At 43.1% G+C, this 20,885-nt stretch overlaps 1 protein-coding gene across 13 annotated transcripts in view; it reads right to left on the reverse strand.

Moving 5' to 3' along the window:
• LOC117042284 (neurexin-3-beta) overlaps positions 1–20,885 on the reverse strand; it is a 421,258-nt gene that overhangs the window by 36,587 nt on the left and 363,786 nt on the right. For 7 of the 13 annotated variants that reach the window (XM_033141889.1, XM_033141851.1, XM_033141896.1 and 4 more), the window contains one exon: positions 4,762–4,855. In XM_033141889.1, the coding sequence (XP_032997780.1) occupies positions 4,762–4,855 (94 nt within the window). The remainder of the gene's footprint in view (positions 1–4,761; positions 4,856–20,885) is intronic. The other 6 variants (XM_033141904.1, XM_033141869.1, XM_033141881.1 and 3 more) reach the window with 1 other exon arrangement.

A 20,885-nucleotide genomic window follows, 5' to 3' on the forward strand; every position in this document is an offset into this window, starting at 1 on the left:
TGGTCTGTACAAACTTACACTTGGGTGAATTGAAACACAGTCAATTAGCACTTCCATATTTATGGCTGCCCTCTGATGCACACTTACATGAGATGTAAGCTCTACTGAACACTGTGAGGCTTACTTCTGAGTAAACATGCATAGGATTATGCAGTCCATTTCTGTCTGTATACTGGGAGAGGAAATGAAAATGTCCCCCCCATTTATGTAACACTCAGCCCAACACAAAGGCCTCTCACATTGCATTTTAACTCTGCTTTGATCTCAGAAATATAACACAGGGCTTAGCTGGGAGCCACCCAGAGGTAACAAGTCCACCTGGATTGCACAGTGTTGCCAGCCACCAGCTACCTGTGATCAAGCAGATGTCTAGCACAGTTGGGAATAAGCTGAATCAGCTTGGTAGGGCCATTTCTCATTTTGGTATTAAAAGAGATGATATAATGATTTTTGGATGCAGATAAAATGAATTCGGAAACTCAGCTCAAAACGGATCATTCTAAAACCTCATGGGCAGCTGTCACAATGATTTTTTCCTCCCTCAGACAATGAAATTTCATAATTGGTTGAATTTTCTGCTTATTTTTGAAGACAGCAAAGTGGACTAGGACCACAGGACTTCTCTACACTACATTGCATTTTTAACCCATTGGTTTTCGCCTCAAGAAATAACTGCTGTCCCTTAAGTCATCCAGGGATAATGGATAAGAATAAAGGAAGAGGATGCCTTCTATTTTAAATGCAAATTTACTGACAATCAGTCAGGGGGGTCATAGGAAGTGGTTGGAAAGCTGGTTTATCCAGCTGTTTGCTCCTGAGTCACCTGGGAAGGAGGCTTTGCTGCCCAAACTCCCACAGCAGTAAGGGCAACATCAGATATGGTCCTAACACTGGCTATTCTATGCACATAAATTCAACAGTGTTCACTAGAAAACATACTCTGAGGTAAGTGTGCATGGGAAGGCAGCTAAATTACCGGTATGTTTCTTTTTTTGGGGTTTTCAGTGTAATATGCAATGGGGAAATTAATCAATCACCCCCATATCTCTTGAGCTGTTTCACACTTAGAACTCATGGGTCTCAAAGCAGAAGAGAAGGGACCACAGCTCAGAGGCAGAGCACTTGCTTTGCAGAGAATCTTAGAGTTGGAAGGGACACCAAGGGACATCTAGTCCAATTCCTCCTGCAATGCGGAAATCCTGCCCACCACCATGCCTGGGTGGGCTCAAAACACCAACCTTCTGGTTAACAACAAGACACACTGACCCATTGCTGTGAAACTGAGGGAGATGGCTTGAGGGAGCTGAATGCGTTTTCCCTAAAAGGAAAAAGAAGGGGACGAGTGGACCAAAGTGCTAACAAATTTATAGCATTTAAGACAGGAAAGAGTGAAAGGAGACACTTCGCCAGCTTGGGAGTAGTTGAGCAAAGCAAAAGACACATTGGCAGTAAAGCCTGGTCTCATTTGATGTTCCTTTCAGTTCTGTGGTTCTATGGCACGACCCCTATGTTCCCAAACGGCATCTTTATGGATGAAGAGGGATTTTTCATTTTGTAGCAGCCTGCTTCATTCACTGATGCCACATCTCAAGGTTCTGTGCCACTGCAATTCATCACCATGGAAGTGGCTCGTGATATTGCCTTTACAACAACTCTGCAGGCAATGGATAAGAGGAGCAGATTGATAAAGGGGAAGAAAGGCTTCTGTTTTAAATGCAAATTTCTTGGCAATCAGCAAAAAGGCAGTGGGTAGGAGAGTTTAATGAGGTCCTAAAAGATTAGCAGAGGAATTTGAATCAATGATTCTTAACTGCTATTTAGAATACCAACTCTGGTGCTTTTAGCCCTTTCTAAATGAAATAGATCGCTTATCGCCAACATTTGGGGAGCAGGGAGCAGGGCTGCAGCTTGGTGTGGTTGTGGTGGATCAGGGCCTCTTCCCAGCTCTGGTGCGCCAGAAGAGCGTCACTTCCTCCTACACCTGTTGCACTGGATGCTTGGGCTTGCCTACAGTTGGAACCAATCAGACAAGCCAGAGGCATGGCCTGATCTTTATGTGACGGGGCTGCCCAAGGTTGAGTGGGTAACCCTGGCAGAGGACCTTGCTATGGAAGGATTTGGCTGCCCTATTTGGGGCCATGGAGGATTTTGCCTCCAGACAATTAAGCCCATCTGGGGTTTTTGCCTACCTCGTAGTGACTGTCACAACTTGATGGCAGATAAGGCATTGGGCTGGATCCTTAGTCTAAATGGACGGGGGAGGGGGGTACCCTCCTCCACCCCAAAGGATCAGGGTATCCCCTTAAATGGAATCAGTGGGGGTGCATCTGTCCTGTTGCCCCAGATGGGGTACAGGTGGGCCATGGCACCCCCTAAATGGTGATCCTGGTGGGGGGATCACTCCAATTTGATGTGCATCATATGGTGATCCTTAACCTTGATCAACCCTGCCAAAATAACCAGCAAATGGGCTGGTTGATTCAGGATACACACCCAATGCCTTCACCAAAACCTACTGGCATCTGTAACCAATAAAGTTGTGGCCTGTTTAATTCCCAGCTGGGTTTTCTGTGTTTCTGTGGTTATCACAAGCTTATCATGTCTTGGCTCCATCATCTGTGGCTCTACCACTACAACCCTATAGTAACTGCTTTGCGCTTGTAAACAGAGCACAAAGTCTGGGTTGGGTGGTTTTGAACAGCCATCCTTGTCTCCTTCCCATCTGCTGACTCTGCAACATGTATGTGGGTTGAATATGACTACAATGGGAGGATTAGAAAAAGTTGGGGGAAAGAATCATGGGGTGTGAGAAGGAAATGGTCAATGGAAGTTCTTTTGTACTTGCCCCATGACAATGGCTTGATTTGCATCACATTAACCCAAGGTATGGCTTAGTGGGACTCCATGAATGTTCTGATTCCTAGAGAGGAGTTCACAACTGTTTTGCTCCCCTCTGGGCCTTTTAGGTCAGTACAGGATGGTAGCTAAGCCTAGGCTTGGCTTAGCATGTCATCCAAACCCAGGAGTGTGGTTGTTGTTGTTGTTGATGATGATGATAATAATAAACAAATGCATAGATCACTTCACTTCACAGCATAAAGTCTTTGAAGCAGTTAATGTATCTCCTTTGTAACCACGAACAAATCTTGACTACAGATCACAACTGAGGAGGAAAGACCTTAACCACTATCCTGGGCTAAGCCAAACCACACGGTGCTAAGCTAGACAGCCTGGGGGAGTGCAATTTCCTCCTCAGCAGCCAACATGTTCACTCATTCAAGTTAAGCCATAGTTTGGCTTGGTGTCAAGTGCGAATGCAGCCATCGAATGGATATATTTTGATAATATATTATCAATCAGCACTGGCTGCTGCAAGAATGCTTATGTTGATATCAGTAGTTAAGCAGGCCAAAACCTTTGGCTTGAAGAGCTTCAATGGCATTTGATGGAAGAAAGCAACTCTGCCATTTTCTTAGACTGAACTGTGTATCAACTTATTCTTCAATTCATAATGTTATGTTCCTCTAAGTTTATCATGGAACTTCCCAGGTACATGCAAAGCCACAGTGGTTCTCATTACTGCCAGAGCAAGTCCTACCCCTAAAATGCAAGCAGAATATGAGGGGTGGAAGAGAAATGTGAAAGCACTAGCCTTGGGTGACTTTTATTATTATTATTGTATTAATCTGAAACATTTCAGGGTACTATGAACATAACCATCTGGTGTTTGGATTTTAGAATTTTTTAAATGAAAAAATTAGCCTCTTCAAAATAATAAAATCACCCCCTTTTTAAAACGAAATGAAACAAAAATAAAACAAAAGTAATAAGCTTGTCTACGTGTTTCACTTTTAAGGACAGATTCTTATAAAAATCAATTTTGTACACAGAAATTCAATGAAATTCTGTTCTCTATTATAGAAATGCTTAACTCATGGCAAGCTTTGAAATAAAATAAAAAATAAAGACTTGGAAGAATTAGTTAAAAATAAAATATAGACTGCAGTTGCCTGCTGGATATTAATACTGTCATATCTATCCCACCAGAAGAAAAGCCATCAAACCATCAAAATGTATCTAGGGTCGAAGGGAGAAATCGAGTCGGTTTCAAATTGCCACCCTAAGTTTTGACCGTTCAGTGGATACATTTTGAAGCATCGCTGCTGCAGGTAACATGGCACAGCTTAGTATTTTGGAATGACTATCCTTTAGTCCTTCTCAAATTGTTTGGGTAAATAGAGTGGGTACACTGCCATGTTAGCCACATTCAAAATCCCATGGGCACATGGAACTTTCACGGCCTATTTTCACATCCATCAAGAAGAATTCAATGACAGATATGACAATAGCTGCATGCTGGGGTTTCTTCTTCTTTTTAGTCAGTAGTCCAAACTTTTAACATGCCAGAATAAATGCCACTTTCCTTCTCCCCACCAGGGCCTGTTCAAAAAACCCCACTACAAATATGTAGCACAATGGTTGGTGACCAACTGAGCAGGTACTGGTTCCAGAATGTTTGTTTTCCTTCGAAGATGGCTTCTCCAAATGATGACATATTTGTGTCTTGCTCCTGCCAACTCCATGGGATTGGATGCTTGGCTTTATGCGTTTATATCGGATATACAGTTCTACACATATATACATATATCACATATACATATATAGGCGTACATATATATGTATACATTCACACACATATATATATGTAGGCATTGTTAACTGCAAAATGAAATAAGAAAGCAAGCGGAATATAAGACTGACCTGGCTTACCTACACTCTGCTCACATTCAATGAGGTCTTCGTCATCGTTAGAACATTCCGCTGAATGGTCTGAGGAAATGAGGTCATCTGTTGTCTGACAAGTGAAACAAGCACAAGGAGACAAAAAGAAAGAACCGGTGATCAGACAAAAAGAATGACACTCCCAAGTAGATGAATCTGCAAACAGGAATACAATTGAACATAACTACTAAGCATAAGTAAAAAAAGGTAAAGGACCACTGGACGGTTAAGTCCAGTCAAAGGTGACTACGGGATTGCAGCGCGCACCTCGCTTTCAGGCCGAGGGAGCCGGCGTTTGTCCGCAGACAGCTTTCCGGGTCATATCACCAGCATGACTAAACCACTTCTGGCACAATGGAACACTGTGACGGAAACCAGAGTGCACGGAAACATCGTTTACCTTCCCGCCGCAGTGGTACCTATTTATCTACTTGCTCTGGCATGCTTTCGAACTGTAAGGTTGGCAGGAGCTGGGACAGAGCAACAGGAGCTCACCCTGCTGCAGGGATTCGAACCGCCGACCTTCTGATTGGCAAGCCCAAGAGGCTCAGTGGTTTAGATGACAAAGCCACCCACATCTCTCCTACTAAGCATAACCATAAGCAACAGAGAAGGTGCACCATCAACAGCAAGTATTGAGCTATGGAGAATTATTGCCAACTCAACTTGGCTTTGCCACAGATATTTTGTCATGGCACATGCCTGGCTTCATATGCCTTTAATTGTTGCCATTATTTACCTTAACACACATGCACATCCTACCAGTTTGTTTTTTAAAAAATCCTGTGGTGCCACACAATGTCTCCCATTTGAATTTATAATATTTAGTGCTTCTGAAGTGCTTCTGGAGTATTCAAAGTATTTCAGAAACCATTGTGACAACCCTTTAAGTTTGGTCAGTATTAGTATCCCCATATTACAGAATTTCAGTGACATCAGCAACACTGCTTGGGGAATGGTAGGGATGGTTGCAGGTTTTTTGTTGACAAATAAAAGTTTGGCCCTGTATGCACAACATTTATGTTCTGTAGAACTTCAATATGTACTATGCTATTAGAACATAAATTTCTGTTACTAGGTACATTTAGGTAAAATGCACATATTCTATAGAATAAAAATTTGGTTGCAAGTAATATAGATACAATATAATCCTATTATTGAGACACTGCCAGAATGAATCTTTTGTGCAGCTAATCCTTCTGGTCTGATAAAAATGTTGACTGTGGGCCAAACTACGTGCATGTTAATCATGGTTTGCAAGTGAGTACATGATCTTTTTTTTCTAAAATAGCCAGTCTGCCCCTGACCCCACACCTGGACATTTGGGGCTCAGGTTGGAGCAAACTGCAGGTTGGGGACAGGCATGATTTGAATAGGAGCCATAGTGGAGGGCAAAGGTTCCCTGCTCCCATGTTGGGCAAGGGCTGTAGCTCAGTGGTAGAGCATCTGGTTCACATGCAGAAGGTCCCAGGTTCAATCTCTGGCAACTCCCAATAAGACTGAAATCCTGGAGAGCTGCTGCCAGCCTGTGTTGGCATTACTGAACTAGATGGACTAGATGGACAATAGTCTGACTTTGCATAAGGCAGATTCCCGTGTTTCTATAGTTTCTATAGGCCATGTGCAGTTAAGCTTCTGTTGTTAATAATAGTAATAATAATAATAATAATACATTTCTTTTATCCCACCCACCTGACTTGGTTGCCCCAGCCACTCTGCGTGGCTTCCAACAAAATGCAGCATCAAACATCAAAAGCTTCCCGAAACAGGGCTGCCTTTAGATGTCTACGAAAAATTATATAGTTGTTTAACTTTTTGACTTCTGCGAGGAGGGCATTCCACAGGATGGGTGCAACTACAGCAAAGCCCTTCTGCCTGGTTCCCTGTAATTTCACTTCTCACAGTGAGAAAACCACCAGAAGGCATTCAGACCTGGACCTTGGTATCCAGGCTGAACAATGCAGGTGGAGATGCTCCTTCAGGTAAAGGTAAAGGGACCCCTGACCGTTAGGTCCAGTCGCGGACGACTCTGGAGTTGTGGCGATCATCTCGCTTTACTGGCCAAGGGAGCCGGCGTACAGCATGTGGCCAGCATGACTAAGCCGCTTCTGGTGAACCAGAGCAGCACACGGAAACACCGTTTACCTTCCTGCCGGAGTGGTATCTATTTATTTACTTGCACTTCAACATGCTTTCAAACTGCTAGGTTGGCAGGAGCAGGGACCAAGCAATGGGAGCTCACCCCATCGCGGGGATTTGAACCGCCAACCTTCTGATTGGCAAGCCCTAGGCTCTGTGGTTTAGAACACAGCGCCACCCTTGTCCCTTCTGCTCCTTCAGGTATATAGGCCCAAAGTCGTGTAGGGCTTTAAAGGTCAATACCAATGTTTTGAATTGTGCTAGGAAACGTACTGGGAGCCAATGCAGATCTTTTAGGACCGGTGTTATGTGGTCCAGGCAGCTGCTCCCAGCCACCAGTCAGACAGCTGCATTTGGGATTAACTGGTACCCCATGTAGAGTGCATTGCAGCAGTCCAAGTGGGAGATAACCAGAGCATGTACCCCTCTGGCAAGACAGTGGCTAGGGAGGAAGGTTCTTAGCTGGCATACCACATAGAGTTGGTAGACAGCTGCCCTGGTCACGGAGTATACACTGAACAGGGCAGATGTGCCACAATGTTAAATAGGCCAGGCAGAAAATTGTCTTCCAGATACATCCACATAAGGTCAAACACTCAGCCCCAGCTAAATGCACAAGGGTGGATTCCTGTGCAATGTTAACGGAATGGTCAGAGCACAGCAGGTAGGGTGGAAGGTCTGGCTCAGAAAAGCTGAAGCCACATCAAGAGCATCTGTGGCCCCAGTGAATTGCAGCACATGTTCCTTACACTTTCCAGCTGATGATCCTTTTTATTTTTTTGCGGCTGCTCTAATTAACGAGCAGCATGTACCACAGTGTGTTAAGGAGAAGTGTAATGGCATCTCTCCCCAGCAGCAACTCCTTCATGTAATTGCTGCAATTAGTAGAATTACTAATGGAGACCATTAGGGAGATTCTGTGGAAGCCTCTGGACACAGGCTATATGGCTCTTGCACAAGGCTACCAAATTACCCTGCCCTCAGCAACACGAACTCAGAGCTCGCACATGGAATTCTTTTCTCTTTCCTATTTCTCTCTTGCAGGCATGAAAGGTGTGTGGTCTCTGTAATAATAATTCCTGAACTGGAAGGAACCAATACACTGGAAAGAACCAATTTTGAAGTGGCCAGCTTGAGATACCATGCTTGCTCTTTTCAGAACAGTTTTCAGAATCTGCAAATACTGATCATGCAGGAAGAAAGATTAAGGCTAGCTGCACTGATCGCCATCTTCTATGCTTTTAATTATGCATATAGAATTATGTCTGCCTATCATCCATCTATCTATCTATCTATCTATCTATCTATCTATCATCTATCTATCTATCATCATCTATCTATCCCCTATAATCTTTCTGTGTTCTCACCAGCTAAATTGCAACCTATGAGGTAAAGCATATATTGTATTTTATCTTGTCCGTGTGTGTGTGTGTGTGTGTATACTGATAAATTATTTTTTGATTAATCACTGGGAAAATCAAGTGGACTCAGAATTATAGAGACATTGAATTGGGAGACTAGAACAGATGATAGCTAAAAGAATTTAACAACCTAAGTGGTAGAATGGCTTGGCACATGGAGAATGTTGGGGCAAGGTTTTAAAACAGAGCGTTGATGAATGAAGGGTTTTGGTAGGGGCAATCTGACCAATGCCTAAATGAGGAACCTATGGGTAGGAATGGAATACTCTGTTAGGGAACCAAATTTGCTTAGCTGTCAGGAGGAGCAAAGTGAGAAATATGGTGAAAGGTTGTCATCAAGGGGGAAACAGAGGGTGGATCTACACATAGGGAAAAAACACACTATAAATAAGTCATAAATTAAATCGTTATAACAAAAGAAAAAACCCTTATGTAAAACAGCATAGAAATGTTTTGTGCTCTACAGTGCCATCTGGTGTTGCATGTTTATAACACATTTAAAATGCTGGTGGTTTTTTTTTTGGTTTTTTTTTACTAATGTAGCTGAGTCCAGAGGCTCTGGGAAGCCAGTGAGAGACACCCAGGGATGGTAGAGGATAGGGAAAAGGGGATAAAAGGACAAAGGCTAGATCAGATGGATACAGAGAAATAGGAGAAACTAGGGGAAGGCCATAACTCAGTGGTAGAACATCTGCTTTGCTTGCCTAAGGTTCCTAGAGCAATCCCTGGTAGGGCTGAGAATGTCCTCTGTCTGAAGCTCTAGAGAGCCACAGTGTAGACAGTACTGAGCTAGGTGGACCAATGTTCTGACTCCATATAAGGCAGCTTCCTATGTGCCTAGAAGAAGGAGGACCTATGTAGGTGTGGGAGACAAGTGAGTAGAGAAAGTTGACCTGGGGTGAGACCAATATATGAGGTAGCTCACCCAGGCTTGCAAGCTAAAAAAAAACATTATTCGTAAGAACCAATAACTTCGTTTCTTTTTTGTTTTCACTGGTAGGCCTTATATGTCTACATACATAGCAGGTTGAGTATGGTATGACAATGCATCCAATTCTGAAATATTTATATTCATTTTTTCTTTAAATCTCAGCGCTGGAATTACTCAGTCCTGTATTAATGGTTGTAAAACTAAAGGCAGGTATTAAATGCCAATAAAATATGCCCCTAGACAAAATACTTTTCATTTGTCCTCTAAAAGAGCTTTTGCCGCATTTATAATATTATTTTTATTCTCCCTCTGCTTTGCCATTGTGTTTATTGAAATTGACTTGGTATCAAACTGGAGCAGGAGGAAGCTGAAATGTCTGCATCTAACCTTGAGGATTTATGGACATATTTACCTTCAAATTCCCTCAGTTTCACAGAACTGCCTCTAATGAATTATTGTTTCTGTAATCACCACCTTCTAATTATTCACTCGAAGGGTTTCATCAATCTTGCTTTTGGTGAGGGTCCTGCATCTGTGTTCATTACTATACATCATGGGCATGGCAAGGAAATTCTGAATAGCATGGCGAGATGTGGTCAGGACAATTACATACCCTCTTCCCTTTTCTGACAGCCCAAAGTTGGAATTTATGCTCCATATCCATATCCTTTGACCCTCTGTTCCACATAAAATGGCTGTCTCTGAAATCTTCCACAGAGAACAGTCCCTTTTTGACTACCCCACTCACTCGCTGTGCCATGATTTGATGGGCATTAAGCACAAGATAAAATAAACCCTGCCACACAACAGCTTTATGAAATTATAAATAACACATCCAATGAATGATGGAGTTCTCATTTTTAGTGTGAATGGAAAAGAGAAAGGTCTATAAATATTGCCCTCCCTCAGTCAGAGAAACTGTGCCACAATATGTTCCTGGTGGCTGCCTCACATTTATTTATTTTTTAAAAAAATGGGGCTTACATTCTCTTAGAAAAGGTTCTCTAAACCCCTCATTCCTGCCCTGCCCTGACTTGCCTTTGAATTTGGATTTTTACCATGCTGTGGAATGAAAATAGCATAGGTTCCATACCTCCAAGTGTCCCGGTTTAAGTGGGTCATCCTGGATTGACAGAAGCCACCCCATTTTGGCTCCTTCGCTCCGGCCACACCAGAGCATGGGACCCAAAGACGGGCACGAAACCTACCTCGCCCCTTCGCGTCACTACTCTTCCTCCTTCCATCGCAGCAATTCCAGAAGCTGTTTTCCGGAAATATGTCTGCTGAGGCGGAGGAGGCAGAAGTGGAAGCTGAAGGTAGGAAGTGGGGAGAACAGGTGGGTGGGGTAAGCGAAGGATTGCAAAGATGGGGCGAGCAGGAAGTGCTACAATCAGGTAGGTAGGTGGGTGGGTGGGTGAAGGAAGGATCGCCAAGATCAGGCAAGCGGGAGGAGAAGGGGTGTCTCCCTTTCCCCTTCCAGAATATTGGCACATATTTGGTTGCAGTTCTACTAAGTCTAGTCCTACCAAGCACCCACATGTTACATTTAATGTAAATTAGAATCTGGGCCCAAATATTTCCTTGGTTGTGCCACACCACCTGAGCATTCCATTCTGTAAACATCATGCATATCCTATAAACATCATGCATATCTGGATACCAATCATAATGTTAATTTCTCTGAAACCGAAGTAGGCAATTGAGACAGGACATCTCAAATGTATCACTCTAGGCAATGTTTGTTGAAAATGTGGGGATGAGAAAGCAAACACACACCATTGCACCCCCAACCTTAGGAATTCTGTATTGTGCTGTTAGTTGTCGAAGCACAAGGGCCAGTCGGTGGCAATGTGCAGAGAGGTTGGAGGTTGCAAGTAGGAAATGACCTGTTCCAACATGGTGTCCTGGCTCTCTCCTAATCCTACACATCCGTCATATCGACTTTGTTTTCCTTTTCCTTCCCCCATAAGTTTTACCTGAACAAGAAACTCCAAAACTTCCCTTTAGAACATGGCACTTGGTGGAAATTCTGCTCCCCTCCACTACCAAACTACATTGCTGATTTTAGTTTTGACTTCATTGCAGCTTCTTCCTGCCTTTCTTTCTGTGCTGCAGCCCATGCATCATTTTAAAAGCAAGTAACATCAATGAGCTTATGCTCCTCATCCATCTGACAGCAAGTCTATTCATAATGTGATGAAATGCTGCTTTTCAATGGAAGGAAGATTCGTGGGAGTTGTTATACAAAGGCTGGCTCCCCCTTTATGTCCCTTTAAAAAAAAACCATTGAAAAATGGCAACAAATAAGTGATGCCACTGATATGTTAGAAGGCTAATGTGATTTTAGGCTACATTAATGGAAAGAATTTTCAAGTAATGCCGTGTAATAGTTTATTCTGCGGCTTCATCTGAAGTAGTGCATTTAGTTCTGGTCACCAAACTTAGCAAAGGATAAAGACAAACTCCAAGGAGGGTAGCGAAGATCACAGAGGTATGGCAAACAAGTCTATGATGAAAATTTGAAAGAATTGTCTAGCCTACGGAAGAGTAGACTCAGAGGGGATGTGAAAATGCCCTTCAAATACCTGAGCAAACACCCAGGGGAAAAGGACTAGAATTAACAGCCTTAAGTTACAGGAGGGTAGATTTTGGCTGAACTTCTTAACCAAAAGAGCAATTTGTCAATGGAACTAGGTACTAGGAATGGTAATTCTGGGCTCTCATAAGAACCTGTTAGATCAGGCCAATGGCCCATCTAGTCCAGCATCCTGTTCTCACAGTGATCAACCAGATTCCTGTGGGAAACCCTCAGGGGGGATTCAAGCACAAGAGCACTCTCTCCTCCTGTGGTTTCCAACAACTGGTATTCAGAGGCATTTCTGCCTCTAATTGTGGAGAAAGGGTATAGCAGTGGTGTCCAAACTTTTTTTTTGAAGAGGGCCAAATTTGATGAAGTAGTAAAGGGCCGTGGGGGCCGACCAAAGGGCCGAACAAAGTTGTTGACCTCTTTTTAGGATTGAAGTTGTTGAGGGTTTTTCCTAATATATCTAAGCACATTCCCCACATATGTGTGTGTGTGTGTGTGTGTGTGTGTGTGTGTATCTGCAAGTAATTTCCCCACTGAAATGCATTTTAAAAATATTATTTAGTCATAACACTTTCCCCTTAATGTATGCTTTTTTGTGCACATTTTTCGGTGGGGGAACTAAACTGCAAAATTTGAAAAAGTACAAATTCCAAAGGAGAGATGCATTTGCATTCATGCACTGATTCAGAAAGTATGACTTACGTAGGCTCACATTAAAATGCAAACCAAAGGAATTTCTCCCCATCCTCAAGTCCAGTGTCCTGTTTCCCACAGTGCACCAAAGAATCCTTCTGCAAAGCCCACAAGCAGGACAAAAGTGCAGAAGCTCTCTCCCACTGGTATCCCACTGGCATTCAGAGATATTGTGGCTCTGATCCACTTTACAATCACAAGGACTACTGATAGTTTGATCTCTAGGAATTTGTCCAACCCAGCTTTACTAAGTTAATGTCACTGTCTGACAAGGTACTTCCTCTAATAGCTAAAATCAGCCTCCATGTTGGGAGGCAGCAAACCCCTGAACACTGGGGCTGCTACCTTCATGCCTTGCTTGAAAGTAGTCCAAAGGCATCTGGATTGGGGGCAACATGGTGAATTAGAGAGGCCCTTGCTTTGACCCAGCAGAGCTCTTCTTCTGGGAGAAAAAAAACAAGCAAACCATTCCCCATTTCTCCAGCCCCTCAACAGAGCAGCCAAGAAAAATACCAAGGGCAGAATTCCTGTCATTCACATTTCTCTTTAAGGAAGGCAGTCACTGCAAGAGGTCTCATCATGGGAACAAATTATCTCTTATAAGCCCGGGATCCTGATTAACTGGGAGCCAGTCATTAACCAGCATGCCCTTCATTCACCACATCAACCTGAGTTAACAACAACAAAGGAACTATCACTCCATCCTCTGAAAAACTCCCACCCCTTACATTTCCTGCGTATGTGATCCCTGCTGGACGTAAAAATGGAAACCACACTCGCTGCCAAATTATATCATTAAGTAGGGTTCACAATGGGGCTACCTACTGTAACAAAATCAGCCACTCAATCATTACCACAGCAGACAAGAGATTAAATAACTAGCCACACAAGTTAAAAACGGGGAAGTAAATCAGCCTTCGTTTCTGCACTCCATCTGTGCATCAAGCAAGTCTTGTATCTAGTGTTGTTTTAAAAGAGGGGGGGGGAGGGGTGCACTGCAAGCTGGAATTACCGGTAGCCTTTGGGCACTACAATTGCGGAACAGAATCAGTAGTTCATTACTTCTGGAAAAGAAAAGCCACCTTCTTCTGGATCACATTGCGTGTCAAGCATTGGATAATTTTTTCGTTCTGAGCCCCAAGCATTCAGAAGACAATGGAAAGTGGGGGCAGGCTTTCTGGTGTCCGAAAGGTCCTCCCTTCTGTTTATAGCAGGGAGGACAAGGAAATCTAAATAAGAAGGGACTGCAAAAAAGGTGGAAGAAAACGAAGGGGAGGATTAATCTGTCTGTTGTTCAAGGCACCCTGACAGAGGAAAGAGGAGTATTGAACCACAGCAGCTTAAACCAAACTTCAATGTACCTTCCCAAAAGCAGGAGGGATGTAATGCTATGTGGTGTTCCGCTGATAAGCAAATCCCTCTAAATCCTTTCAATTTATTTCTTGGCCTGAAGAAATTACATATTATTTAGGGGCTAAATAAATAAATAAAACATACATCTCTGGGAATCTAGATTGCTTGTTTATTGATTACACACATTCGCTCTGCCTCTAACACACACAAGCAAATATATGTGCGCGCGCACACACACACACACACACACACACACAAACGGCTGCATCCAAACTGACTTCAAGCTTCTTTGTTTTCTTCTTTAGACATAGCTTAGCAGCTCCTGGTGTGATTTAGAGCTGGATCATGTTTCACCTACAAGCCGCAAAAGAGGCTATGTGGCTCACTCACCGCCCGCCCCTGTGACTGCTGTAATGGTTGAATTTAGAACTTATGGATAGCATCTGTAGTGAGATCTGCAGAGACCTAGACAGCTTCTGGGACCTCAGTGCAGCTGATAGCCACATACTGAATGATGCACTTCACTGGCAGAAATGAGAAAACAAGATGTGCCACCAAGTTATTCATGCTACTGCTATAACTACTTCTAGGTAATGCTACATAAACCAGCAAAATGTGAGCCGCTATGATGTTGGAGGTGGGAACTGGATTTTGAGCATGGAGTCATGGGGAGAGGTGGCTTCAAAAGTTGGCTTGGAATAGCTTCATACTTTACAGAGCAAATACAGCAGTTTAGCATCACTGAGTCAGGGTTCTTCGATGCAAGTCCTGCTTTAAACTTTGTGTTTTCTGCAGGATGCCACTGGAAAGTCAATATCTTTATAGTTTAAAAAACACACACACAAAAAAATCCTGCTTTACTACAAAATCTAGGCTTCCAACTTGGCTTTCAGCCTGAGAATCACACGGGTAGGTGGGGAGAATTCTTATACAGAGATTCCTGGAAAAGGTGAACAGGAAAGCAAAAGAGATGCTTCAGGTGTGACCCAGGCACGTTTATGATCACTAGTGCAACAATCTGCCGCTGAACACAACAGAGAAGTACTCCCTGGCTAGAAGGGGATTGCAGGGTTGCTGGTCCTGTGACCCCAAGGTTGCTGCTGATCCATGGAGCACTGAAAGCTGAAAACATGAGAAAGCCAAAGTCCCAGGACTTGAGCCTTATTCGCTCAGCACAGGGCGGTGTGGATTTCTGAAAGCCAGAGGCTCATCTAGCCCAGTGTTTTTCAACCTTTTTTGGGCAAAGGCACACTTGTTTCATGAAAAAAATCACGAGGCACACCACCATTAGAAAATGTTAAAAAAATTAACTCTGTGCCTATATTGACTATATATAAAGTAATTATCTTGAATTTTTTAATTTTTCCCACGGCACACCAGGCAACATCTCGCGGCACACTAGTGTGCCACGGAACAGTGGTTGAAAAACACTGATCTAGCCTAAGAACCAGCACCAGCTGCCCTTTCAGTACTCAGCCTCCAGTGGGAGAAATCAGCCTCCCTGCTTGTTGTGTCAGCCCTGTGCTTAATAACTGTGTCAGAAGAATATTTTTCATTTACAATCTCCTTCTTTGCTGGAAATCAATATGTCGTTTTGCTGGCATGTTTTGCCCCAGTCTCCTGGACATCTTTATTTAGCTTGTCTTTTCTCTCTTCAAGAGGAGGGAACCATGTTTGATTTTGTTCTTTTATTGATTAGATCGTTCAGAGAGAGAAATAAATAACTGAGTACAGTGCAGTGGCTTTAATGGCCATCTTTTAAGGCTCGGGAGCTCTGTGACGCATTGGCTCTTTTTCTAATGGCTGAATTAAAAGGCACCGAAATCTATAAATTTAGGTCCCTGTGCATTAGAAAGATATAGGCAGTCATATATGCAGTCTAAACCAGTGTGTACCTTCCCCATTGGGCCTATGCTTTTAAATAACAGATTTTTCTACCATCTACAACCACTCCCCTTCCTTCAGCTGAGCTGTGATTATAGTGCCAAACACACAATGTGCCCTGTCTTAGTAATGACATTAGAAAGGTCCCTGGTGAAGACAGGCACTGGTTCTGTTCAGATGATCATATGTTGTCCTAATAAGCTGAGGCATAAATGAGTCTTGTGCCAGTGCACAGAACTACTTTCCTCCCATCCTCTCAGTGCCCCTGAATACACTTAAACACAGTTTCCCATTTCATCTGAGCCTGAAAACTATGGTTATCAACTCTGGAGTAAGGTTGAATCTTACAGCAACCTCTAACCATAGTTTATGATCTTGGCATGCTCCAAAGCTGATAACCACAGTTTCCTGGTTCAGATGAAATGGGAAACCATGGTTAACTGAATGCTTGCAGTTTGCACGTTCAAGCATGCCAAGAAGGGAGGAGAGAAATGGTTGCATGCCTGAGCAAAAGGCTTTTTCATTTTACAGAAACTGAGCATTCAAACCAGGCCAGGAAATGCACTCCCTCAAGTTTCTACTGTGGCTTTGCCTGCCATTTGAAAAACAAAAATGAGCCCAATGCTGCACTGTGCATACAAAGCTTGCCATATGGGCTTTCAGATTAGAGCTGTACAGCTCCATCAACATGCATACCAAAATGTGTTTAAAATGCATAATTTAAGAAAGAAACACGTATAGGATTGTGCATGTTCAAATATGTATTTACTGGTTGTGTTTTGTTTGTGTGTGTGTGTGTTTAAATCACGTGAAAGGAGCACATATCAGAAACAGACTGATTTGTCCATCCCTAAACTAAATAGATGAGCACAGAACTGCAGCTTTATTCTGTAAAGTGCCATCATTTGGTTTTGAGTCTGAATTTGAGCACCCAAAGGTGGCTTATTTTCACAGTTATCCCACTCCAGCGTAATTTAGTGAGGCCATTGTCCCATTTAAATTTAAATTTTAATGAGGCGTAATTTAGTCATAACTAAATTGTCACAGTTCAGTATGTCTAAGCATAATTAAATTTCCCTGTTTTGGGGCCAGTGCAGAAGATGTTCTAAAATCGTGTCCCTGTATTATTTAATCATATATATTTTATTTATACTCTTCCCTATCTTAAGGGCTCAGGGGGGCTTCCAGCAATATAATCAATCCAATGTATCATAGTCCCCCCACCCCCGAAAGGAATCATTATCCAAAGGCCTTAAAGCTATAACCATTCAAAACGTCATCAAGCCATACAACATCAGACAATAATATAATAAAATAAACTTCACTCTGAAACTCAAATTACACAACCATCCAGAGGACTTGGTTGTTGATCAGTATTAAAATAAACAAACAAACCCAATAACCAGTTTCATCTAAAGCCCCCTGGAATGGAGGAGGGGAAATCATAGAATTGTAGAGTTGAAAGGGACCACGAGGATCATCTAGTCCAACCCCCTGCAATGCATGAATCTTTTGCCCAATGTAGGGCTCAGACCCATGACCCTGAGATTAAGTCTCATGCTCTACCAACTGAGCTATCCAGAAAGTTGGTAGGTAGGTAGGTAGGTTGAGTTAATGGTGAGCTTTTTATTTCAAAAACGGGGGGGGGGGGGGTTTAAAATAAAAAATAAAAAAAATCCTTCCAGTAGCACCTTAGAGACCAACTAAGTTTGTTCTTGGTATGAGCTTTCGTGTGCGTCCACACTTCTTCAGATACACATCAGAAACTTCAACTGGCTCAAAGCTGCAGCCAGATTGCTGATCAAGGCTGGTTATAGGGAGCATATGACTCCCTTATTAGAACAGCTCCCCACCAGGATTTGGGCCTGGGAAATATGAGTGCACAGAGTGCCATTTGTAAGCAAACACATTTTTTGATAGTGCACAAAATCATGACTGAGCATGGGGCACATCTGTTAATGCATCAGTATTGGCTTCTAGTTCCGCTGCTTTGTAGAGCTTGAGCCTATATGAAGTAGTCAACTCTGATCTTAAATGGGCAGGGTTTTAAAAAATCACTGAATATGCGTTTCGAAGTTTAAAGTTTTAAACCGAGTTTTGCAATGTTTGCATATATGCAATGTATCCAACTTTGTTTTTAAAACGTGGTTTATATACCCCAACACTAATGACTACTAGCAAATATATGACATGAGAATTATCAGGTGTTGCTGTGTGGAAATTTTCATCCTGGTAGAATTGGGGAAGAAATATCCTATGTGGAAAATAGTTCCCAGTGCCAAGACTGCTTTATTTAAAGCTTATGTGGTAAAGAATTTTATTCATAAAACAACATAAGTACAACAGCTTTTAATAAATGTGCTTTAAAATGCCCCCTTTAATTAAAGTTCCTCAGAGTCCAATAAGATAAACATCTACCTTTGAATATTCACCATAATGCACAGGCAGACTGCTTCTTCCCCAGACTTAAATCTTAAACAGAACAACGTGCTGCCAGCTCAGTTTATCATTCCTTGCACTTCATTCACTTGCTCTGTACACATTAACACACTCCTGGGACATGGTGTTTAAATACCTTCGCTCTGAGGACAGACACATTAGCATCCAGGGTGGGTCTCCAAACACCTTTAAATGCAGAATAAATCCCTCCTAACTATCTTTGCATGCAGGAGGCAAATTAACATATGAAACTAGTTCCTGAAAATACCTTTACAGATTATGCCCCTCATCAACATATAAAACACACACTTTGAAAGAAGGCTTCATGGGTAGCCCAGCCATTCATGAACTGAATGACAACTCTGTGACCTCAATTTCATAGTTGTGTCCTTGAGTGCAGTGTGGGGTTTATGTGTGTCATAAATTACCAGTATGAATAAGCTGATCCCAATCAGGACTCCAGGGTGGGGCATAGAGACCTTCAATGTGGTCCCAGTCTCATACCTGGACCCATTCGTTTCATGTTAAAGCTCCCCACCACTGGGGTCCTTATTTGTAGAGGGGGCACTTATCTGTAGAGGAGAAAAACGACCCTTCACTGAAGCACAGAACTATACAACTACAGTCACATGTTGTTTGGCCCACATTTGAACCTTAAGAAGAACCTGTTCTTGGTTTATTCAGAGATCTACTAAGGACGAGCAATGGCAAAGGGACACGGGTGGCGCTGTGGTCTAAACCACAGAGCCTAGGGCTTGCCGATCAGCAGGTCGGCGGTTCAAATCCCCGCAATGGGGTGAGCTCCCATTGTTCGGACTAACACCGGCTCCCTCGGCCAATAGAGCGAGATGAGTGCTGCAACCCCAGAGTTGTCCACGACTGGACCTAATGGTCAGGGGTACCTTTACCTTTACCTTTAAGGACAAGCAATGACCATCACCAAGGCCAGAGAAACTCAGGATTTCTGAAATGCAAAAAAAATGGGGGGGGGGGAATGCTAGAACTAAGATGAAATTTACCAGGTGAGAATTTTCTGTGGATTATCTTTTCTTTTTGCCACTCTGAAAAATAGTCCTATTTTGCCAAACATGTTCTACCATTTCTGCCATTCTCTCCAACAACAAAAACCTGGAATGACACATTTGAGTCATTACAGGAAGTCTTTTGCTTGCACCTGCACCTGCAGCAAAACCAAAACCACACTTACAGCCAGCGGTGGTATTAGAAGTGTGAGTGGAGTGGAAGCAGAGCTCGGAGGGAAGAAAGATGTAGAGAGCAGGCGAGGATGAATTGCAGGAGGATGGAAAAGGAAGGAAATGAGGCAGAAGGGAAAGCAACAAGCAGAGGATAGGAGGCAGCAAGGCAGGCAGGAGAACAGATGGACCGGAGGAGAAGGAGGGGACTGAATAGGTAAAGTGCTGAATAGGTAAAGGTAAAGGGACTCCTTACCGTTAGGTCCAGTTGCGGACGACTCTGGGGTTGTGGCACTCATCTCGCTCTATAGGCTGAGGGAGCCGGTGTTAGTCCGAACAATGGGAGCTCAACCCATTGCGGGGATTCGAACCGCCTACCATTAGGTCCAGTTGCGGACGACTCTGGGGTTGTGGCGCTCATCTTGCTCTATAGGCCGAGGGAGCTGGCATTTGTCCGCAGACAGCTTCTAGCTCATGTGGCCAGAATGACTAAGCCACTTCTGGCGAACCAGAGCAGCGCACAGAAATGCCATTTACCTTCCCACCGGAGCGGTACCTATTTATCTATTTGCACTTTGACGTGCTTTCGAACTGCTAGGTTGGCAGGAGCAGGGACCGAGCAACGGGAGCTCACCCCATCGCGGGGATTCGAACCGCCAACCTTCTGATCGGCAAGCCCTAGGCTCTGTGGTTTAGACCACAGCGCCACCCGCGTCCCTTAAAGTGCTGAATACCTGCCTATAATAACCTCAATCCTCCTGGGGGATCTTGGTTTTTGATTGTGCTGTACACAAACATCCAATTTGTGCATTGCTGAAGAGAGAGGGAAAGTTTGTGTGTGTGGCAGGGGACACTACAACTTCAATTTCCACTTCCTTGGCTGCTGAATGAGTAAGGAATCTTATGGCATAGTAGTATTTTTTTTTTAATTATAACTTCCAGCATAAGGCACACCCAGTGGTCTGAGTAGTCTGTGACAAACAGGAATCAAACTTTGCCACTGAGTAAGCAAATGTTCTGTGCATAGCAGGCCATGTGAACATTTATTCCATGGGGCTCCTCTGCAGCCCCTACTTAATCAGAACATGTGCCCCCTGTGATGGTTAACAAGGCTATTTTTCTTGCTTATTTATTTAGTTCCTCATTGGATTTTATTAGGTGTAGTAAAGACAAATCAGTTCTTTTTTGTGTGCACACATTAAAACAAGGGGGAGGGACCGTAAAAGAAACAAAATTGATTTTAACAGCCCAATAGACACTCAGCTGGATTGCACCTTTCAAAGAGAGTGTTAGACCAAAGAACATGAGTGGCCTTAACCGCCATCTGTTACATGCTGAGTTCATCTGAGTCTCCCTTTTTAAAAAAAACCATTAAAAAAGCTCAAAATGCAACCCAAGTAAAGAGACCTGTGAGTTCTTTGCAGCCTGCTTCATTGTGACTGATTTTGCAAAAGTTTGTTTTA

The sequence above is a fragment of the Lacerta agilis genome, chromosome 1 (genome assembly GCF_009819535.1).
Source record: "Lacerta agilis isolate rLacAgi1 chromosome 1, rLacAgi1.pri, whole genome shotgun sequence".
NCBI lineage: Eukaryota > Metazoa > Chordata > Lepidosauria > Squamata > Lacertidae > Lacerta > Lacerta agilis.